This window comes from Vicia villosa, unplaced genomic scaffold, assembly GCF_029867415.1.
Source record: "Vicia villosa cultivar HV-30 ecotype Madison, WI unplaced genomic scaffold, Vvil1.0 ctg.003310F_1_1, whole genome shotgun sequence".
In the NCBI taxonomy this organism is placed as follows: Eukaryota; Viridiplantae; Streptophyta; class Magnoliopsida; order Fabales; family Fabaceae; genus Vicia; species Vicia villosa.
The window spans coordinates 208,502-227,488 of record NW_026706172.1 but is presented as its reverse complement, the minus strand read 5'-3'; the positions used below and the strand labels follow the sequence as shown (position 1 = coordinate 227,488).

Sequence of the window (18,987 nt, the reverse complement as noted above, 5' to 3'; positions counted from 1 at the left end):
CGTAGAACCTGGCTATATCATTACTCGCGTTGTAGAGTATCGTGCTGATAACGTGTTATGAAATTCACCAAATCAATATAGAGATGAATGATACATGAAGGAGAGAAAGAGAAGAGAGAAAGCAATATTGTATTATCTTCTTCCAAAAGTACCATTTACATTGCAATATGATCCATATTTATAGTACATGACCAATGACAACCATTAACTCAAGAAATACACAAAGGTTAGGAACTTAAATTATAGGAGTTAAGGAATATAGAAAGATTGGGGAAAATGAACATCCATATCTATTTACTATTATTCATAACAGTTTTCGGTTTTTATTAAATGGTTCTTATTAAATTATGAACCGGTTTTTTTGCACAGCCTATTGAAGAGTAGAGGTTTGTCTCCAAATTCAAGTTTATTAAGATGTGAACTCTTCGTGAGGACTGCGTGACTCTTGCATTCCAATGTCATGTATTCTTGAGAATATACGCTCTTAAAAGTCATCTAGCTCTCTTTGCTTCCCTTCACAATGGCACAATTATGAAATCATAATGTTCAACTGTCTAATATATTGAACTAATTGACAGCATCATCATAGCTACGAAAGGCTAATAAATTCAAAAAATTCTTTCCATCTCCTTATCTGACAATATTTAAAACATGTGTTAAGTCATTAATTATACTTTTGTAAATATGGGCAATACTTGGTTAAAATTGATGGAAGAATCATATTCAATGCAATGAAAAACTATTGCACAAAAACTCCAACATTTGCATCAGTGAATGTTCATAAAATTCATACAAAAGAAATGGAATTGAATACACGCATACACTAACAACACTAGACACAATGAAGAAGGTGAGAAAGATGCAACATAATAATGGAGAAAGCAGTGAGGTCACAAAATCATTCTGGACTACAGAGGGACCTGAGGTGCATTAAGCACTATGTTACACTCTTATGATTCTTCTTGGAACTCTATCAGTTGAAAATGATTAGGTTTGTGCTGTAAAAGAGAAAGCAATTTGCTTGTTTTTGGCTTCACCAAAGTATAGGACACAACAAGATCATACATGCTCTGCTACATTGCTAATTCTCTACGCCTTATTCACACGGATCTTTTGGCCTTCTAACAACTGCAGTTAACAAGTCATCAAATAAATAGCAAATTAGTGTGAGCATTGTAATATACTAAGATATCAGATTTTCATTAAATTGGACATGAAGTTTGGATATCATCAAATATGCAACATTTTTTATCACCTGCAGGACTAATTCAGCCATAGCCTATTTCTATCTTAAACGTGTGGAGTGACATATTCATGAACTTTGTTGAGGGTCTATCTAGATCTCACTAAAAGATACTATCTTGGTGGTAGTTGATAGATTAACTAAATTTTGTACACTTCATCCTAGTTGCGGAAATATTAATTAAAGAGGTAGTAAGATTACACGGATTCCTTCTTCTATAGTTTTGGATAGAGATCGAGTTTTCTTAAGCCAGTTTTGGAAAGATTTGTTTAAGATGGCTGGCACGCAACTAAAGATCCCCGTTGCAAACCAACCACAAACAAAAGTAGTCAATAGTTGATACTTGATTGGAAATTTACCTACGCTTTCGACAGCTTCTAACACGAAGCAATGGCCTCCCTGCCTTCCGTGGGTAGAATTCTGGTTTAATACTAATCTCAACATTTCAACAAGATGCCTCCTTTTAAGGCTTTGTATGGTGAACAAGACACGCCTATGTTAGTTAAGGGAACTATAGTGTCATCTAAAATTTGAGGAACTGAACAGGCTAACTCAACAGAGGGATACTTTACTAATTGATTTAAGAGCTAATTTGTTAATAACTCTAGATCAATTGAGGAAACATGCCAAAATAAAAAGCAAGGAAGTCACTTTAGAGAAGTAACTCTCCACTACATAATGGAGCCAAGAACTTGAAGAATATCAGGATGTCTTAACTTGGAAATAAACAAGAAGGACAGTTAACAACTTACAGCATCGTTGAAAGAAGAGATAGCAGCTTCTACATCCTCATCTGATGAAAACGTAACAAAACCAAAACCGCTAGATTTTGAAGTCCCGGGAACCCGTGAAACCTTGGCACTAAGAGCTTTTCCTTTTTCAGAGAAGAAATTTTTAAGGATATCAGATGTTACATTTTTAGCCAGATTTCCCACATATACCTTGTAGGGACTATCAACAAATTGTGTTTCCTTTTCCTCAGCCTGAAGTGGCAAACTTCCGGTTGTTAAAGGTCTTTCGGTTATATTCACTTTAATCTCCCGCCCTCCAATTTCCTGTCATAAAAACACCAAGTTCATAAGTCCTTTGAGAAACCTAGATCATCGAATGAACATTAGTAAATTCAGCAGTAAAACTTACAGTGCCATTGAGTTTCTCAACTGCTGCGTTTGCATCCTCAACGGTTTTCATTGTTACAAATGCAAAACGACGGCTCTTTTTAGAGTATTTGTCATACATAACCTATGAATAAAAGCATACAAAAAACTTACATTGGCATGGAAGCAAATCACCTAATACCATTTTACCCTAAATTTACTATACTGCATTATCTATGAAGCCTGGACTCGGACACGGATATAAGACACGACACGGACAGATCCCACTAATATAGAAAACACAGGATATATATTTTATATATTACTATAATAATGCAATGAATGAGCACAATTTATAAAGAGTTTAAAATGAGAAGTAAAATTTATATATATTTAGACTAATACTTTCAATAAAAAAAAACATAAATCCACCAAAATAAAATAATACAAATCATACCATAATCACTCCATATTGATAAAAACCATGAAATACCATAAAAATTTATCGTGGAGAAGTGAAATATGAAAGCTAAAAAAACCTTAAATAAAAAATCTGATAATTATTGAGTAGGGTTTTTTTTTTAAATTTAAATTTTTTAGTTGAGGGTGTCCTTTATTTAAAAGGAGGTGTCGTATCTGTATCCGCTGTAATTAAATTATTCTTTTTCTTTGAACGCCTTCTGAAAGACGTGTCGGAGCTTCATAGTGCATTACTAAGGTCACAGGCTTCTCAGTAATTACACATTCAAAAGTACTTTTAAAACACTTCTTAGTAATTACACATTCAAAAGTACTTTTAAAACACTTTTTAGTAATTACACATTCAAAAGTACTTTTAAAACTACTAAGGACTTGTTTGGATAAACAGCTTATTTAAAGCTTATAACACAATTGCTTATTAAAATAAGTGCTTATGAATAAGTACCTCGGCTTTTTCAACAGCGCCATGTTCTTGAACAATCTGAGCGAGTTCATCATTCCCAAGAGTCCTAGGAATGTTACCGATGTAGAGCTTCCTAACAACCGGAGACGCCGCCGTTGCTTGTTCGGAAACCGTTACATATCTCCTAAAACGGCGAGTGAGAGAAGAAGGTGGCGATTTCAAGTTATTGCAGTTTGCGTAAGTGTTGTGAATTGATTTTGGGGGTTGTGTTGAGAGGGAAAGGAAATTGGGTTGTGAGAGGAGAGAAAGAGAAGACATTGTTGTGAAGAGATGGAGTTTGATGAGGATTTGAGGAAGTAACGGGAAAGTTTAGAGGTTTATCTTGTTTGTTATCTTGGTGGTGGTTGTGGTGTTGGATTGGAAATGAGTTTATTTTGTTTAGTGAGGAAATGGAAATGGATTTTTTTTTTTTATAAGTCAAACGTTTTTTTGGGTCGGGTATCAAATACATAATAATTGGATTTAATGAATATGTTGCACGGTCTATGCATCAACCGTTTTCTAATTTACTCCCATTATTTTTTATTATAAGTTATTTTGGAAAAAAATTGTATTTAAATATAAGTCGTTTTACTATTTCAATAAATAATTAATGTTAGTTTTTATATTATATTCTTAAATATTTATTATTCTCTCATTTCAATTATATAAATTTATCTTCCACATGTCATTAATGAAGGATAATTTTGTAAAAATTTTTATAATTTCTCATTTTCATACAACAATTATTATTTTTCTTAATATGTATGAAAAATCTAAAACAACTTATAATAAAAAACGGAGAGAGTATATAATAACAATAGAAAAATAAAGATGCCTTGAGTTAATTAATTACGATCTCGTGCGAAATTAAAGTGAAGTTTTTAAATTATTTATATGAAATAGCATGATGATATATTCTACCGGGATAAAAGTTATATCTTCACTATAATAAGAAATTAATAAGAAATTTAATTGGTGCTCTGGGGTATTTTTAATTTAATTGGTGCTAAGGAGGATACCTCTGATAGATAGATGTAGGAGGCATGCCACATCATCAAGGGTGATGATAATCTCACCACGAGGTAGATGAAATGAAGAAGTCTCTAGATGTCATCTCTCTGCAAATGCCGCCAGCATTCCGTTATGTATCGTCCCGTAGCCGAGCTGACAGAGGTCTCTCATGCCAGGAGCTGATAGTACCTCCTGAAATCACTGTTGGTCAGGCTGCACGAGATCCTTAATCTTCCGTCTACGGTTGTAGAACCTTTGGGGATCCCTCTCCTAAAATTTTAAAAAAATAAAAATGGTTATTAATAAGAAAGGTCAGAAACAGAAGAAAATAAATTAATAAGTAATTACCAAAGAAAAATTACATCTCAATCCCAAATACGCATGGCTGCATGATTTGCATATCAAGTCAACAATGCCCCCCGGGTACCGTACAGGCTCCGGCACCGGATCATTCTCGTGCAACTCCGGAGGTGGCACATTCGTAGAAGCAGAAGAACTTCCCCGACGACGTCTGCGGGGGGTGGCATTTGTGAGGAACCCTTAAGATCATCCTGAGGCCTTCGTGGTGCAGTAGTACATGGGGAAGGAAAATCCAGTGGAACGGACGGAGAAGACCCGACTGGGGCAGGTGTATCAGATGTAAAAGGTGCATCAGGTGGAACAACAGCTTCATTAGTGACTTGAGATACTGCATGCGTCCGTTCTCGCCGCACGGATACGTGCTGTGCAGTCCTCCCACGAAAGTCCCTATCTTGGCTGTGGGTTATGATGTCTGCAAGAAAGTCCCTATCTCGAGTTAGATACTGTGTATTTATTAATAAACAACAAAAGAAAAACAGACAATTACTCTTCTCTAGACGCACCTACGGAAGTACCTTAGTTTCAAAAACTTTGGTGATTCCGCAGATGCATCTACGGAATGCCCTAACATTCATCTCTTCCGTAGATGCATTTACAGAATGCCATAACATTCATTTTTGTGGCTTGATCATCTGTTTTAAACCTCAAACAACACCTACACTATCTCTAAATTATATTTCTAAACATATCCAATCATTTCTACACCTAAATATCGAATTATAATTCGATTTTACAAATACTCTAAGATAACTCAAAATGTCGAAAACTTACCGACTAAATAGAGATTTTAACTTGATGGAATATGTTGATACTTGATGTTGATAATGTAGGCCTAACTCGGGAGAAAGAAATTTGAAGTTTGATATTTGGGGTTTAGAGAGTTTGAGACTGTTTGAGAGTTAAAAGTTTGAAATGAAGAGAATGAGGCAGGGGAAATGTCTGACGCGAGTTATAACGTCAAATTTTTCTATAGATGCATCTACCGAAGTGTTTGGTATGTGCATCTACGGAACGAAACAACGTTAAACAAAATAAAAGGTACTTCCGAAGATTTATCTACGAAAACACGAAGACATTTTTTCCAATTCGATGGTGCATAATAGACTCATGGGGTGGGATGAGAAATTATCGTCATAAAAAACTCACCTAATTAGACTTGATTGTAAGGTGAATTTCCATACACATATGCAACATTTCTCACTTTGTTAATATTGAAAAGGTTAGCTATGAGCATTATATGCGTGAACAGAACGGATATACAAGTTTATAAATAAGTTTATAAATATAAATTTATTCTTTTTTCGTGTATTTTCAATTTTGGTTTTTCAAACAGTAAAGCGGAATTCATAAGCAAAAGCAAAACCACTTTTACTAGTTTTAATTTTTTAATTTGAACTTAATTGTATAGCATGATTAAGGACAACACTGTTTGGATTATTGGAAATGGTAAAAAGGTCAATTTCTGGTTGGATCATTGGACAGGAGAGCCTTTAGCAAGTAAATTCAAGATTCCTGTTCAATTCCATGCAAACCTTGTTTCTAAGGTGGCTGATTATTGGAAGGATAACCAGTGGTCCCTCCCTGATAATCTGTTGCTTTCCAGACCTAACATTATGTCAACAATCTCCATTTATTCAATCTATGATTTAGACAAGGATAACTTGCTGACTTGGAAGAATGTGGAGAATGGATACCTAACTATACAACATGCCTACAAGCTATTGATGCAAACAACAACAGATAAGATGTTATCCTTCCCTTGGGACACGGATGCAGCTCCAGCTCACTCAATGTTATGTTGGAGACTCCTTCACAATAAAATTCCAACTGATGAGAACTTGAAGCTAAGAGGTTTCTCTTTTCCCTCTATATGCTCACTCTGTTATGACTAGACTGAATCTTCCTCCCATCTATTTTTCGAGTGCCAGTTTTCTAAAAACATCTGGACATGGCCCAGTGCTTTTCTCTCTTGCCTGATCCCCATTAATTCGATTAAGGACCGTTTCCTTGTCTTAGAAAGGCCGTGGAGTCCTCAAGCTAGGGCAGTGGCAAAAGCTACCATTTTGCATACTTTGTAACTGATTTGGCAAGCCCACAATATGTTTCGGTTTGAGAATAAACTTATCCAATGGAAGTCTTGTGTTAGCAGCATCATGGCTAGAGCTAAATTGGTAGATAACTTAACTAAGAAGAAAGCCGATGATTCCATGCTCAGTTTCACTTTTCTTAATATTTTTGACATTAACATCAATCACCGGGATACGATAGCTATGATTGATGTTATTTGGTGTCCTCCGCTCTTTGGTTGGATCAAGTGTAACGTTGACGGAAAGGCTGCAGGTTCTTTGGCTGCCTGTGGTGGGATATTTCGCGACTGGCATGCTAATCACATATTGAGCTTCAGTGCGTTTATTGGTGAAGGATCCCTGGTTGTGGCGGAATTTATGGCTACTGTTATGGCAATTGAGAAAACAAAGATGATGAAGTGGAATAAATTATGGATTGAGACGGGTTGTAAATTGGTTGTTTTAGCCTTCTCTAATAGCAACTTAGTGCCTTGGAAATTAAAATCTCTTTGGCTTATGTGTTGGGATTACACGCTTAGCATTGATTTTAGGATCACTCACATCTACCGGGAAGCCAATTTTTGTGCGGATTTCTGGGTGAATATTGGCTTTAACAGCAAAGCGATTACTTGGCTTAGTTATGTACATAGGGAGATTACAAAGGATTACTTGTTAGACATGAAAGGTACCCCTAAGTTTTGGCTTGGTCCTCCTCTTATGTTGTAATCCTCTTTTTTGTTTTAATATATTTCTCCCTTTTGTTAAAAAAAAATGATATGTACAAAAGTGTAAAAATATTTTATAGAGAGTATGTTTTTGGCCTCTAGAAAATTATAAAATTTTGTTTTTAGTCTCTATTAAAAAAATGACATGTTTTGGTCCCACAATTATTATGTACATAATTTTAGTTTCTGTTATTAAAACAGTGTGTATTTTTAAATGATTATTTTACAGAAATGTTTTGAACATTATAAAAAGTTCTTAAAAAAAACTCAAAATTTGATATCAATGTCAAGATTTACATATTTTGAAAAAAAAATCCAAATAACCATGTTTAATAATTTATTTACACCAAAAACCATCTTTTCGGAAAAATTACCTGTATGACCAGGTTTCAGAGGTGGTCTCCACATAGGAGCCACCTCTGGTGGCGCCAAAGACCATTTGCCCATAACTCATGCGCCACCCCATGTGGCATCAATGTGTGTTTTTGCCTTTTAAGCCACCTAGGGTGGCGCCTATATGCATTCATATTTTTTTTTTGTTTTTTTTTTTATTGTTTATATACTATTTTTTTAAAATTTTTTTTGTTATTTATTAATAAAATTGTTTTTAACACAAATAAATAAATTATATTTTGTTTTTTGATTTTTTAAAAATTGTTTTAACAATTAAATAAATAATGAAACACCACATGTCATTCATTCCAAACATTACAAATACAAGAAATGCAGAAACAACATTACAAATACGGTCATACAGTTCAAACATTACAAATACGGTAAAAAAAAGAAAATTTATAAAACATGGATATTATGCTATTCACGACCCCTCCGACCATGACCCCTCCGACCCGGCGCCGGACCATGACCCCTCTCACCGCCAGTTCCGCAATCTGGAACTATTCGAATCCGGTTTGAAGGATCTCGACGACCCACTTCTCCACGACCCCCCTATTCCTTGGTTGTTCTTGTTGTGTCTGGGTAGGTGGTCCTCGGATTAGCCCCTCCATGCGCTCATTGGACATGTATTCTTGTATGTTGCTGTCAAATAGTCGGGTCCCCATGCCCTCAAAGATTGGTCTTGGCGGTGGAGTTGCGTCATATGGTCGGTAAAACCCAGCGCTTGATTGGCCTTGGAAAAATGGCATTGTTTGTTGGGGTGTGGTGTACCCATATTGTTGGTGTTGTGGAAATTGGGGTGTGGGGTATCCATGTTGTTGGTACTGTGACGATTGAGTGGTCATTTGTTCGTTTGGGTCGTAATCGTCATCTAGACCCATGTCGGGGCTGGGTTGCCTATTGTAGTTGGAGGGGCCGGCGTCGCCGTGTTGTTGAGTGAAGCCCCATGATTGTTGCTGGATGGGTTGCCTAGTGGAGGTGGAGGGGCCGGCGTCGTAGTGTTGTTGGGTGAAGCCCCAAGATTGTTGTTGGACGGGTAGCCTAGTGGAGGGGTCGGCGTCATGGAGTTGTTGGGTGAAGCCCCATGATTGTTGTTGGATGGGTTGACTTTGGTAGGGCGTTGTTGGTGTTGTTTGATATTCCTCATGGTCAGGTTGTTCGGATGTTTGGCGTTGTCGGCGTTGTTGGCGTTGTTGGCGTTGTTGGGGTGGTTGTTGTGCGTATTGTTGTTGGCGGGGGTCGTGTAGGTAGTAGGGGTCGGACACATACATATCGGGGGTTGTGACTGTTCTAAACCAAGCAACGTATCCTGCGGTTGGAAACATGGGGAGTTGGGCAACAGGGAATTGTAGCAGACGGCTGCGACGCTGCTTCCACATCTCACAAAATTCAGGTGCGAATGTACGATAATCTGCGTGGTCCCATTGATTGTTAACTCTTTTAATATGCCAGCGACCCAAATCAGTGGGGGGATCCAGGATTGGTTGATGCATGCCAAACTGCAGTCTCACACGATAAGATTGGTGCATCTCCACGATGTTGAACCTTATTATAGGTGTCACTGCAGTCCAAACTTCCCGGTCACTCTCGTTTGGCTCATGGTCTAGCAACAAGTATGGTCTCCAATTAAACTGCGTAGGAGAAAAAATAACATATTATTAAAAAAGATGATGGATTGTAATACATCTATATGATCATATAAAAGTTTAGCGGTAATACATCTTCAGCTCGGAGGTGATCAATTAGGTCCCAATACAAAATAACACTCCCCCTCGGATTCTTACTGTAATCCAATTTAGGACCACAGAACCTAACAAAAAAAGAGCAAAAATGTTATTTCAGATTTTTATGTAAAAGAGAGTTAGCGTTCAAGGGATAGCTTTGAAAAAGACGTACCTTGTTGCATAAGGGAACGTGTAGTTGTTCCTGCCTGCAGGGGATAGCGTTGGCAGTCTCCACCAACCCCATACTTGTAGGAGGAACGCACATCCATAGAAGGTGCACTTGTCGGCAACCGCGTCCTTACAAAGAGATTGGTATAACATCGCCAAAACGGCGGACCCCCAACTATATTTCCTAATCTTGCTAATACTATCAAATTTACTTAAATAAAAAAAGTTGCCAGTGTTACCTGTCGACTCCGGGAATAAAAGGTTACCAAACATCAGCATTATATAGACCTTAGTCATTAACCAAACATGCTCCTCGGTAGAGTTGTCCATCAATACGAGTTCATCATAATAATCTCTAAGGGAGACCAGACTGATACCCTGGCCTCTTGCACCTTGAGTAGGCACAACTAGATCTCTTCCCAACACTCTCTCACATAGTGAATTAGCGTGTTGAACAGGTCCATTAACAGCCTTGCCATCAATGGGCAAACCAAGCAACATATAAACATCTTCTAGAGTAACAGTACACTCACCTATTGGAAGATGAAACGTGTGGGTTTCAGGCCTCCATCTCTCTTGTAAGGCAAGGATGAATTTTCTGTCTATAGTGTTGTTGTGCATTTTTATGATATATCTGAAGCCACATGCTTGTAGATTCGGAATAATCCTCTCGTCGGGTTCAACATAAGCATGAGACCGTGTACGGAACCGGTCAACAACCTAAGAACCACAAATAAATCGATTAAACTGGATGTCATATACGCATAGATGTTTAGAAATAAATAAGTATGAACTTACAAATGTCGCCAAGTTTGGTCTAGTTCCTCTGTGTGTTTCACCCATGGTAAGAAGTTGTTGAGCCATTTTCAAGAACTCTTTAACTTTTCTGCGGATTTGAAAATGCAAAGTGGTTTTTGAAATAACAGATGCAATGTTGGTGAAAAGAGAGTAATCTATGAGAGTATTTATAGAGGGGGTGGTGGTTGCTGATGTTTAGTGCATGATAGCCAAGTGGTGAGCATGCATGAGATACAGATCTCAAAGTGATAAAGATGGGTTCACATGCATTTTGTGCTTTGGCAGACTAGACTAGGTCTGTATCCCGTGTTCTGTGCTGAATTGACTATGCATTCTGTGTTTTGACAGAATAGACTAGGCCTGCGTCCCGTGTTCTGTGCTGAATTGATCAAGCATGCATGCATACAATATTTCCTATCACATGCTGGCAGAATATATTAGGGTTTTGCGTGGGGACCACTTAGCAAAATTAGGGCAAAAAAAATTAAAAAAAAAAAGAATCTAACACTAATGCGCCACCCCAGGTGGCGCCATTCTGTTAAAATTTGCACTAATGCGCCACCCCAGGTGGCGCCTATGTGTACCTTGTTTTTTTTTTTTTGAAAAATTTAGGGTTAGGGTTTTCTATGTTTTTTTATTTTTAGGGTTTTGGGTTTTCTATGTTATTTCTTGTTGTTGTTTCACCGAGTATTCGCATGTGATTGTACAGTATGCACTGCTCTGTATGGTTATGTCTGGTCAAGTCGACTGTGCAGCAGTTCAGCAGTGTCATGCATACCTCAAATCAATTGTGAAACAGTCTGGTGTGCAGCAGTGTCATGCATTCATCAAATCAACTCAGTACGCATGTGATTGTATAGTATTCGCCTTCATAATTGTCATCACTCAATGTTAGTCTACATAAAGGAAGCCTCTAACGTGTAAAATAACACAACTCATTACACATCTGAAATAAAACTCTCTACCCACTCAACAATGGCCCCTCCACAATACATTATCAACGCTCATGTTTTTGGCGAGACATATGACAACGAAGAAGTTGGTTTTCTGTTTAGAAACACTGAGGTTAAACGATTTTGTTTAAGCAGAAAAGAAAATTTCAGTTACTTCAAAGGGAGATTAGAGACGAAGCTTGCAATGGGTGGTGTATCCCAGATTTTTTACCAATATCGATTTCTTCGTGGAGACAACCCGGTCAAGTTTATCCAAGTTGAGATCAAAGACGATGAAGACATGCAGAATATGTTTGCCAATCATGAGTATTCTGGTTACGAATGCATAGAACTGTATGTTACTCTACCAGAAGTTCAACCCACACAAATGGTTGAGTCACAAGTCATTGATGCACTTGGAGACGAGCAAGCAGAGGTCGACGTTGTAGATGAAGAAGAAGAAGCACCGGAAATAGAAGTTGATAACCTGGTCAACGAGGAAAGTGAGGATGAACCGGAAGTTATTGTACCACGAGATCAAGTGCATATGCCTCCAGCGCACATGAGGAACCTGAATTTTGATGGGGATGACGAACCATCGACTGATATTTTCTATGATCCATACACCCAAACAGATCAACGGTTAAAAGTAGGAGACAGATTTCGTTCTAAGGAGGGATGTATCATGGCCATAAAAAGATTTCATATGGCAAACAATGTTGATTTTAGAGTTGATCGCGCCAATGTCGAAAGGTACAAAATTTACTGTAGAAACACTGATTGTGGATTCAGGTTGCATGCATCATACAGGAAGAGAAGTGACTCATGGGTTATAGGATATATTTCCCAAGATCACACATGTGTTAACACAAATGTTTCACAAGATCACCGTAAGCTAAGTTATGACATCATTTGTCAAGAAATCTTGCCTCTAGTTGAAAAAGATCCATCGTTAAAGGTGAAAACGATAATCTCTCATATCGTTGCAACGTACAACTACACTCCGTCTTATAGAAAGGCGTGGCTAGCGAAGACCAAGGCGATCGAAGTTGTGTATGGAAATTGGGAGGATTTGTATAAACGACTCCCACATTTCTTATATGCGCTTCAAATTTATGCTCCTGGAACTGTTACTATTTTAGAGACCCTTCCGGCGCAATCTCCAGACGGAACGTCACTTCAAGGAAATGTGATATTCCACAGGCTCTTCTGGGCTTTCCGCCCATGTGTACAAGGATTTTCATATTGCAAACCAATTCTTCAAATAGATGGAACTTGGTTGTACGGAAAATATAAAGGCACCATGTTGATGGTTGTGGCTCAAGACGGAAATAGTAACATCTTTCCTGTTGCTTTCGCTCTTGTGGAAGGAGAAACTGCTGGAGGTTGGGGTTTCTTTCTCAGAAATCTTCGGACACACGTTGCCCCCAACCTGGACTTTGCTTGATTTCAGATAGACATGCTGCCATCGAGAGTGCGTACAACAATCCAGCAAACGGGTGGCAAAACCCTACATCAACGCATGTTTACTGTATTCGACACATCGCACAAAATTTCATGCGGGAGATAAAGGACAGGGCTCTTTGGAAGACTCTTGTCAATGCCGGATATGCGTTGACTCAACCGACGTTCCAATATTATCGACATGAAATTGTAGCGGCAAATCCAGATGCAGGCAGATGGGTAGACAATCTTGCTAGAGAGAAATGGACCAGATCATACGACAACGGGAAGCGATGGGGGCACATGACTACGAATCTTGTGGAGTCTATGAACGGGGTGTTTAAGGGCATCAGACACCTTCCGATTACTGCCTTGGTGGAAGCAACATACTATAGGATGGCTTCTCTTTTCGCAAGAAGAGGTGAGCGTTGGAATGCAGTTATAGAATCCGGACAATTATGGAGCGAAACATGCGTCAAATTCATGAAAGAGCAATATGCCAAATCCAACAGCCACATTGTGACATCTTTCGATCGATTCAACCGGACCTTCAGTGTTAAAGAAACGATTGACCATAACGAGGGCCTTCCGAGACAACAATACAGGGTTCTTATAGATGAAGGGTGGTGCGATTGTGGAAAGTTTCAAGCCTTTCGGATGCCATGCTCTCATGTAATTGCAGCATGTTTGTATGCGCATCAAGATCCGTTAGCACTTTTATCTCCCATTTACAAGGCGGATACCTTGCTCGGGGTGTACAACAACTCATTTCAAGTGATGGCAAAGGAGGATTATTGGCCTGCGTATGAAGGGGACGTGGTTTGGCATAATGATAACATGCGGAGAAAGAAAAGAGGTCGTCCGAACAGCACCCGGATCACAACCGAGATGGATCATGAGAAAATGGTATGAAAGTGTAGCATATATCGTGAAGTCGGGCACAATAAAAATACCTGTCCTAACCGTGGATCAAATTCCACCAACAATTAGTTGTATGTCATTTGTATTTTGTATCTGTATTTTTATTGATAATGTTTTTGTATTTGTATTAGTATTTGTATTTGTATTTGTATTTGTATTTGTATTTCTATTGGTTATGTATTTGTATTATCCTTTATTAAATCAACTAGTTATGTCTTTGTCTCGTTGTGAATTTGTCTTCATGGCCCATACTGCCACTCTTTATTTTGGACAGTCAAATACGCATGCTTTCGTCTAGCTCCATCAAGTCAGTCATTGATCAGTGTGTCTACATTTATCATACATGTTAGGCGTGCTTGTAAACAGTACGCAACATCATTACTTTTTTCTACCCACTACTATTATAAATTAGGGGCTCCTATGGTTGAGTTTACACACAGATACACAAACTCCAAATACCAAACAATCACACAAACACAACCATGCCTCGCCGGACAACCATTAGGCCAGATGGATGTCACCGGACAACAGAGTTGCCGCCCCGGAGATCAACATGGCGTGCCGAACCTGAACCGGAGTATCGCAGAAGGAACGAACATGTCATATTCTCCGCCGTCAAACCTCCCATGCCGGTTATGTTTTGGAATATCTCTTCCGTCGAGCAACTCAAGAGGACTCTCCTGAGATTTTTAGAGGGGGAGTACGAGGCCGGCGAACAGATAAGAAGCATCAAGAGGCTTAAAACAAGGGCTGATGATGTGACTGGAGCAACGATAACTTTCTGGGATAACGTGGAATACGACATTGATGCCATTCAAATGATGCATGGACCTAATGACATTGTTTTAACCGTGGTGATTTCTTAGATGTTTTACTTTATCTTTTTCTGTTGGTTATTTTCTATGTACCTTTTAATTAATTAATGAACTACTCTTTTCCGTGGACGCTCGAGTTAGCTGATTCACTAATCTTATCTGTTGCAATTTAATATATATTTTTTTAATACTTTAAAATAAAAACAATTTTATTAATAAATAACAAAAAAAATAAAAAATACTATATAAACAATTAAAAAAAAATAAAAAAAAAAAGAAATGGACACATAGGCGCCACCCTAGGTGGCTTAAAAGGCAAAAACACACATTGATGCCACATGGGGTGGCGCATGAGTTATGGGCAAATGGTCTTTGGCGCCACCAGAGGTGGCTCCTATGTGGAGACCACCTCTGAAACCTGGTCATACAGGTAATTTTTCCGAAAAGATAGTTTTTGGTGTAAATAAATTATTAAACATGGTTATTTGGATTTTTTTTCACATATTTTTATCATTATTTTTTAAAAATTCAAAAATTTAAGGGTAATTAAATAGTTTTTAAAATTTTAGAAAATAACAAAGATTAAAACTGCATTCATAATTTTTTTTATAGAGATTAAAATATGTAATTTTTTTAATAGAGATTGAAAATGAAATTTGAGATATTTATAGAAACCAAAAATATATTTAACCCTATTTTATATCATCAATTAATTATAATTGTTTAATTATTTTTAATTACATTTAAATATTTTTTATGAATATTGTGATGCATCGATTAATCTCTTTTAACTTTTTAACTTTTATAGAAATATTAAATATTCTTTTTAGCTATAAGGCTTAAATCAAACTTTTGCATTACATCACTCACCGAAAACATTTGGTTGAAATAAATGTCTTTTCTCTTAATAAAAAAATTTGAATTTGAATTAATTTCTATAATTACGACGTAAAAAATATCCCGATTTATATTAAGAGAAAATGGGTCATACGTAAAATAATTTTGTTTACATTGCTCTTAACTTAAAAAAAATAAAATTGTGAGTTGGACTCTTAGATCAGTTTTAATTTAATACATTTCATTTCATACTTGTAGAAATAGTAAATATTTCAACTTGATAATTTGAATTTAATAAAAATATTATTACGCTAATTCAATACATTTAATGACACATATGATTACATTTATATGCCCGAATAAATAACATTGATTCCACTATGTAACTGCACACTAAACTTTGAAATTTTAATAGTAAATACAAAATGTATCTGTTACAAAAATTCTTACGCCAATTCATGTTGATAGAGTAACCAGCAAGCATTTAAAAATACCAGTTTCAAATTTCCTCAGAAATATTGCTGTAACAAGAAAAGTTCCTTAGAAATAGCAGTTATCATATTCAAAATTTCCACAGAAAAAGTTCCAAAAGTTTCATCACTTCTGCAAGGTTCCTCCGATCCAATTACTTCCTTGTAAGTATCTCTCTTCCCAAAGCAAAATTGTTTGATAGTTTAAAATTGCGGTTACAGTTATATCATCTGAGACACTGATACCTCTGAAAAATGTGTGTCTGTGTATGTGTGTATGTATCAGTGTCGTGTATAAGTGTCTGTGTCTGTGTCAGACACTTACACACATTGATTAATTGATTAGGTTATATTGCTTGTTGTTATGGAAATGAGTTCTTATTCTTGTTGTTCAAATTTCAAACTATGATTCCTGTTTTGATGATTTTTTTTTTTGTATTGTTAGAGTAAGCAATGGCGAACCAGAATCAAAACCTGATCCAGCGGAAGCAACGTGAAGATTTTTCTTTGAAGGAGACAACACCTAACATCAATGCAGGAAGAGTGATAAGTGGTGACAGGCTTCCAACAGCATTTGATCTTGTTGAACAAATGCAGTTTCTTTTCGCACGGGTAGTGAGGGCGAAAGACTTACCGGAAACCGGTAAATCCGATACCTGCAACCCTTTCGTCGAAGTGAAATTAGGAAGTTTTGTAGGAACCACAAAGGTTTTTGAGAAAAATTCAAACCCGGAGTGGAACCAGGTTTTCGCTTTTTCTAAAGAGAGGATTCAAGAACAAGTTTTGCAGATTGTTGTGAAGGAGAAGGATGTTCCTGATGCGTTGATTGGTCGTGTCGCGTTCACGATTTCGGATATTCCTATGAGGTTTCCGCCTAATAGTCCTTTGGCGCCGCAGTGGTATAAGCTAGAGAATCTCAGTGGTGTGAAGCTTGATCAAGGAGAGTTAATGGTTTCTGTTTGGATGGGAACACAAGCTGATGAGAGTTTTCCTGATGCTTGGCATTCGGATGCTACTGCTACGAGTGACGAGAACATCGCGTACACTCGCTCGAAAGTGTATATCTCTCCGAGGCTTTGGTATCTTAGGGTGACTGTGATTCAAGCACAAGATTTGTTACTCAAGAACAAAAGTGGAAACAATGGTGACATATTTATTCAAGGTGTTCTTGGGAACTTGGCGTTGAGAAGCCGGCCGATGAGGATTCATCCGAATCCTATATGGAACGAGGATTTGATGTTTGTTGCAGCCGAGCCTTTCGATGATTCCTTGCTTTTGAGCATTGAGCAAGGTCTAGGAAACTCCAACAAGCATGAAAGTTTGGGCAGTTGTGTGATTCATCTTAAGGACGTGGAGAGAAGAATCGACGCAACTCCAACGGCTAGTGTTTGGTACAATCTTCAAAAGCCTAAAGAACTCGAAGGCGACGAGGACATTAAATTTAGTACTAAACTGAATTTTCGAATCTCTTTGGATGGAGGGTATCATGTTCTGGATGAGGCAACTCACTATAGTAGCGATCTAAGGCCGTCGTCTAAGTATTTGAACAAACCAAGTATCGGTGTTTTGGAATTAGGAATCTTGAATGCGGTTGGACTATCTCCGATGAAGAAGGATCGAACTGACGCGTATTGTGTAGCGAAATATGGTCCAAAGTGGGTGAGAACAAGGACTATTGTTGATAGTTTTTCGCCGAGATGGAATGAGCAATATACTTGGGAAGTTTATGATCCTTGCACCGTTATCACGATTGTCGTGTTTGATAATGGAAACTTACATGCAGGAGGGAAAAATGGAGACGGAGGAGTCGATAAGAGAATCGGTAAGGTAAGGATTAGGCTTTCGACACTCGGAAGTGATAGAATCTATACTCATTTTTATCCACTTATAAACTTGCATACTCAAGGAGCACGAAAAATGGGAGAAATTCAATTGGCAGTGAGATTTTCTTGTCCTTCTTTGTTGAATGTTTTGCAAACCTATACTCAACCTTTGCTCCCGAAAATGCACTACGTATGTCCGTTGTCGATGTTTCAGCTCGATAGTTTACGAAACCAGGCTGCAGCGATCACGATAATGAGGTTCAGAAGAGCCGAACCGCCTCTTAGTAAAGAGGTAGTTGAGTTCATGCTAGATATGAGAGCAAATGTATGGAGCATGAGGAGAGGAAGAGCTCAGTTTTACAGGATCGCGAGTCTTCTCAGCGGTTTAGTCTGGTTTATCAAAAAATTCGAGGAGATTCGCAGTTGGAAGAGTTCGTTTACAACGATAGCTAGTTATATCATGTTTCTCTTTATCATTTACAAGCCAGGAGTTATTTTGCCATTCATGTTTACCATCTTATTCTTTAACGGAATTTTGAACTTCCGAATTAGGCCGAGGTTTCCTTCTCATATGGATACCAGATTGTCTCATGCTGATACAGCAACTACTGAAGAGCTTGAAGAAGAGTTTGATCCTTTTCCAACTAAATTCAGCGGCGGAAATCTTCAGAAAAGGTACGACAGATTGCGTGGCATTTCGGGAAGAGTGCTTGCTGTGATGGGCGATTTGGCAACCCAAGGAGAGAGAGTGCAGGCCCTTATCAGCTGGAGGGATCCAAGAGCAACAGCATTGTTCCTGATTTTCTGTGTGGTTGCTATGATTTTGACTTTTGTCATTTCTTTTCGCATTATTGTCTTCCTTTCGGTTACTTATGTGTTAAGACCTCCAAGGTTTCGCTTCGATTTGCCAGCTTTTCCGCAAAACTTCCTCAGGAGGATGCCTGCAAAATCAGATGGCATGTTATGAGCTGCAATTCGTCTTCCGTCTTTTGCTTTTTCTTTATTTGAATAATCTGTTTGGTTTTTTTTTTCCTTATGTTTAGTAATTCTCATTTGTGTATTTCAGAAATGACAATGTCTTTCAATTTCATTTGTTTTATTTTATCTCTTGATTAATCAATGGAGTGGCGCATTTTCAATAGCATTATGCATTTCCGATATGCAGGGCCGTCTTTGAGGGCCTGCATCAGGGTTAGGATTCAAAATTTGACATGGTCAAATTATGTCTAAACA

General features: G+C 37.7%; 4 protein-coding genes across 4 annotated transcripts; 3 read left to right on the top strand and 1 right to left on the bottom strand.

Moving 5' to 3' along the window:
• Window positions 1-722: 722 nt before the first annotated feature.
• On the bottom strand, window positions 723-3,677 carry LOC131640780 (small ribosomal subunit protein cS22-like). Its single transcript, XM_058911162.1, has 4 exons — window positions 3,266-3,677; window positions 2,384-2,485; window positions 1,996-2,298; window positions 723-1,128 (listed from the first exon to the last, which is right to left on the bottom strand). Exons 1-4 carry the CDS (start codon window positions 3,539-3,541, stop codon window positions 1,090-1,092), a joined length of 720 nt encoding a protein of 239 aa, XP_058767145.1. The 5' UTR covers window positions 3,542-3,677; the 3' UTR covers window positions 723-1,089.
• A 3,112-nt stretch (window positions 3,678-6,789) lies between these two features.
• On the top strand, window positions 6,790-7,428 carry LOC131640782 (uncharacterized). The gene has a single exon (XM_058911164.1). The coding sequence runs from the start codon at window positions 6,790-6,792 to the stop codon at window positions 7,426-7,428; it is 639 nt and encodes a 212-aa protein (XP_058767147.1).
• A 4,060-nt stretch (window positions 7,429-11,488) lies between these two features.
• Window positions 11,489-12,892, top strand: LOC131640781 (uncharacterized). Its single transcript, XM_058911163.1, has one exon. The coding sequence runs from the start codon at window positions 11,489-11,491 to the stop codon at window positions 12,890-12,892; it is 1,404 nt and encodes a 467-aa protein (XP_058767146.1).
• Window positions 12,893-16,384: 3,492 nt separating this feature from the next.
• Window positions 16,385-18,721, top strand: LOC131640784 (FT-interacting protein 4-like). Its single transcript, XM_058911165.1, has 2 exons — window positions 16,385-18,306; window positions 18,409-18,721. The coding sequence occupies exons 1-2, from the start codon at window positions 16,385-16,387 to the stop codon at window positions 18,719-18,721; spliced, it is 2,235 nt and encodes a 744-aa protein (XP_058767148.1).
• The last annotated feature ends 266 nt before the right edge of the window (window positions 18,722-18,987 follow it).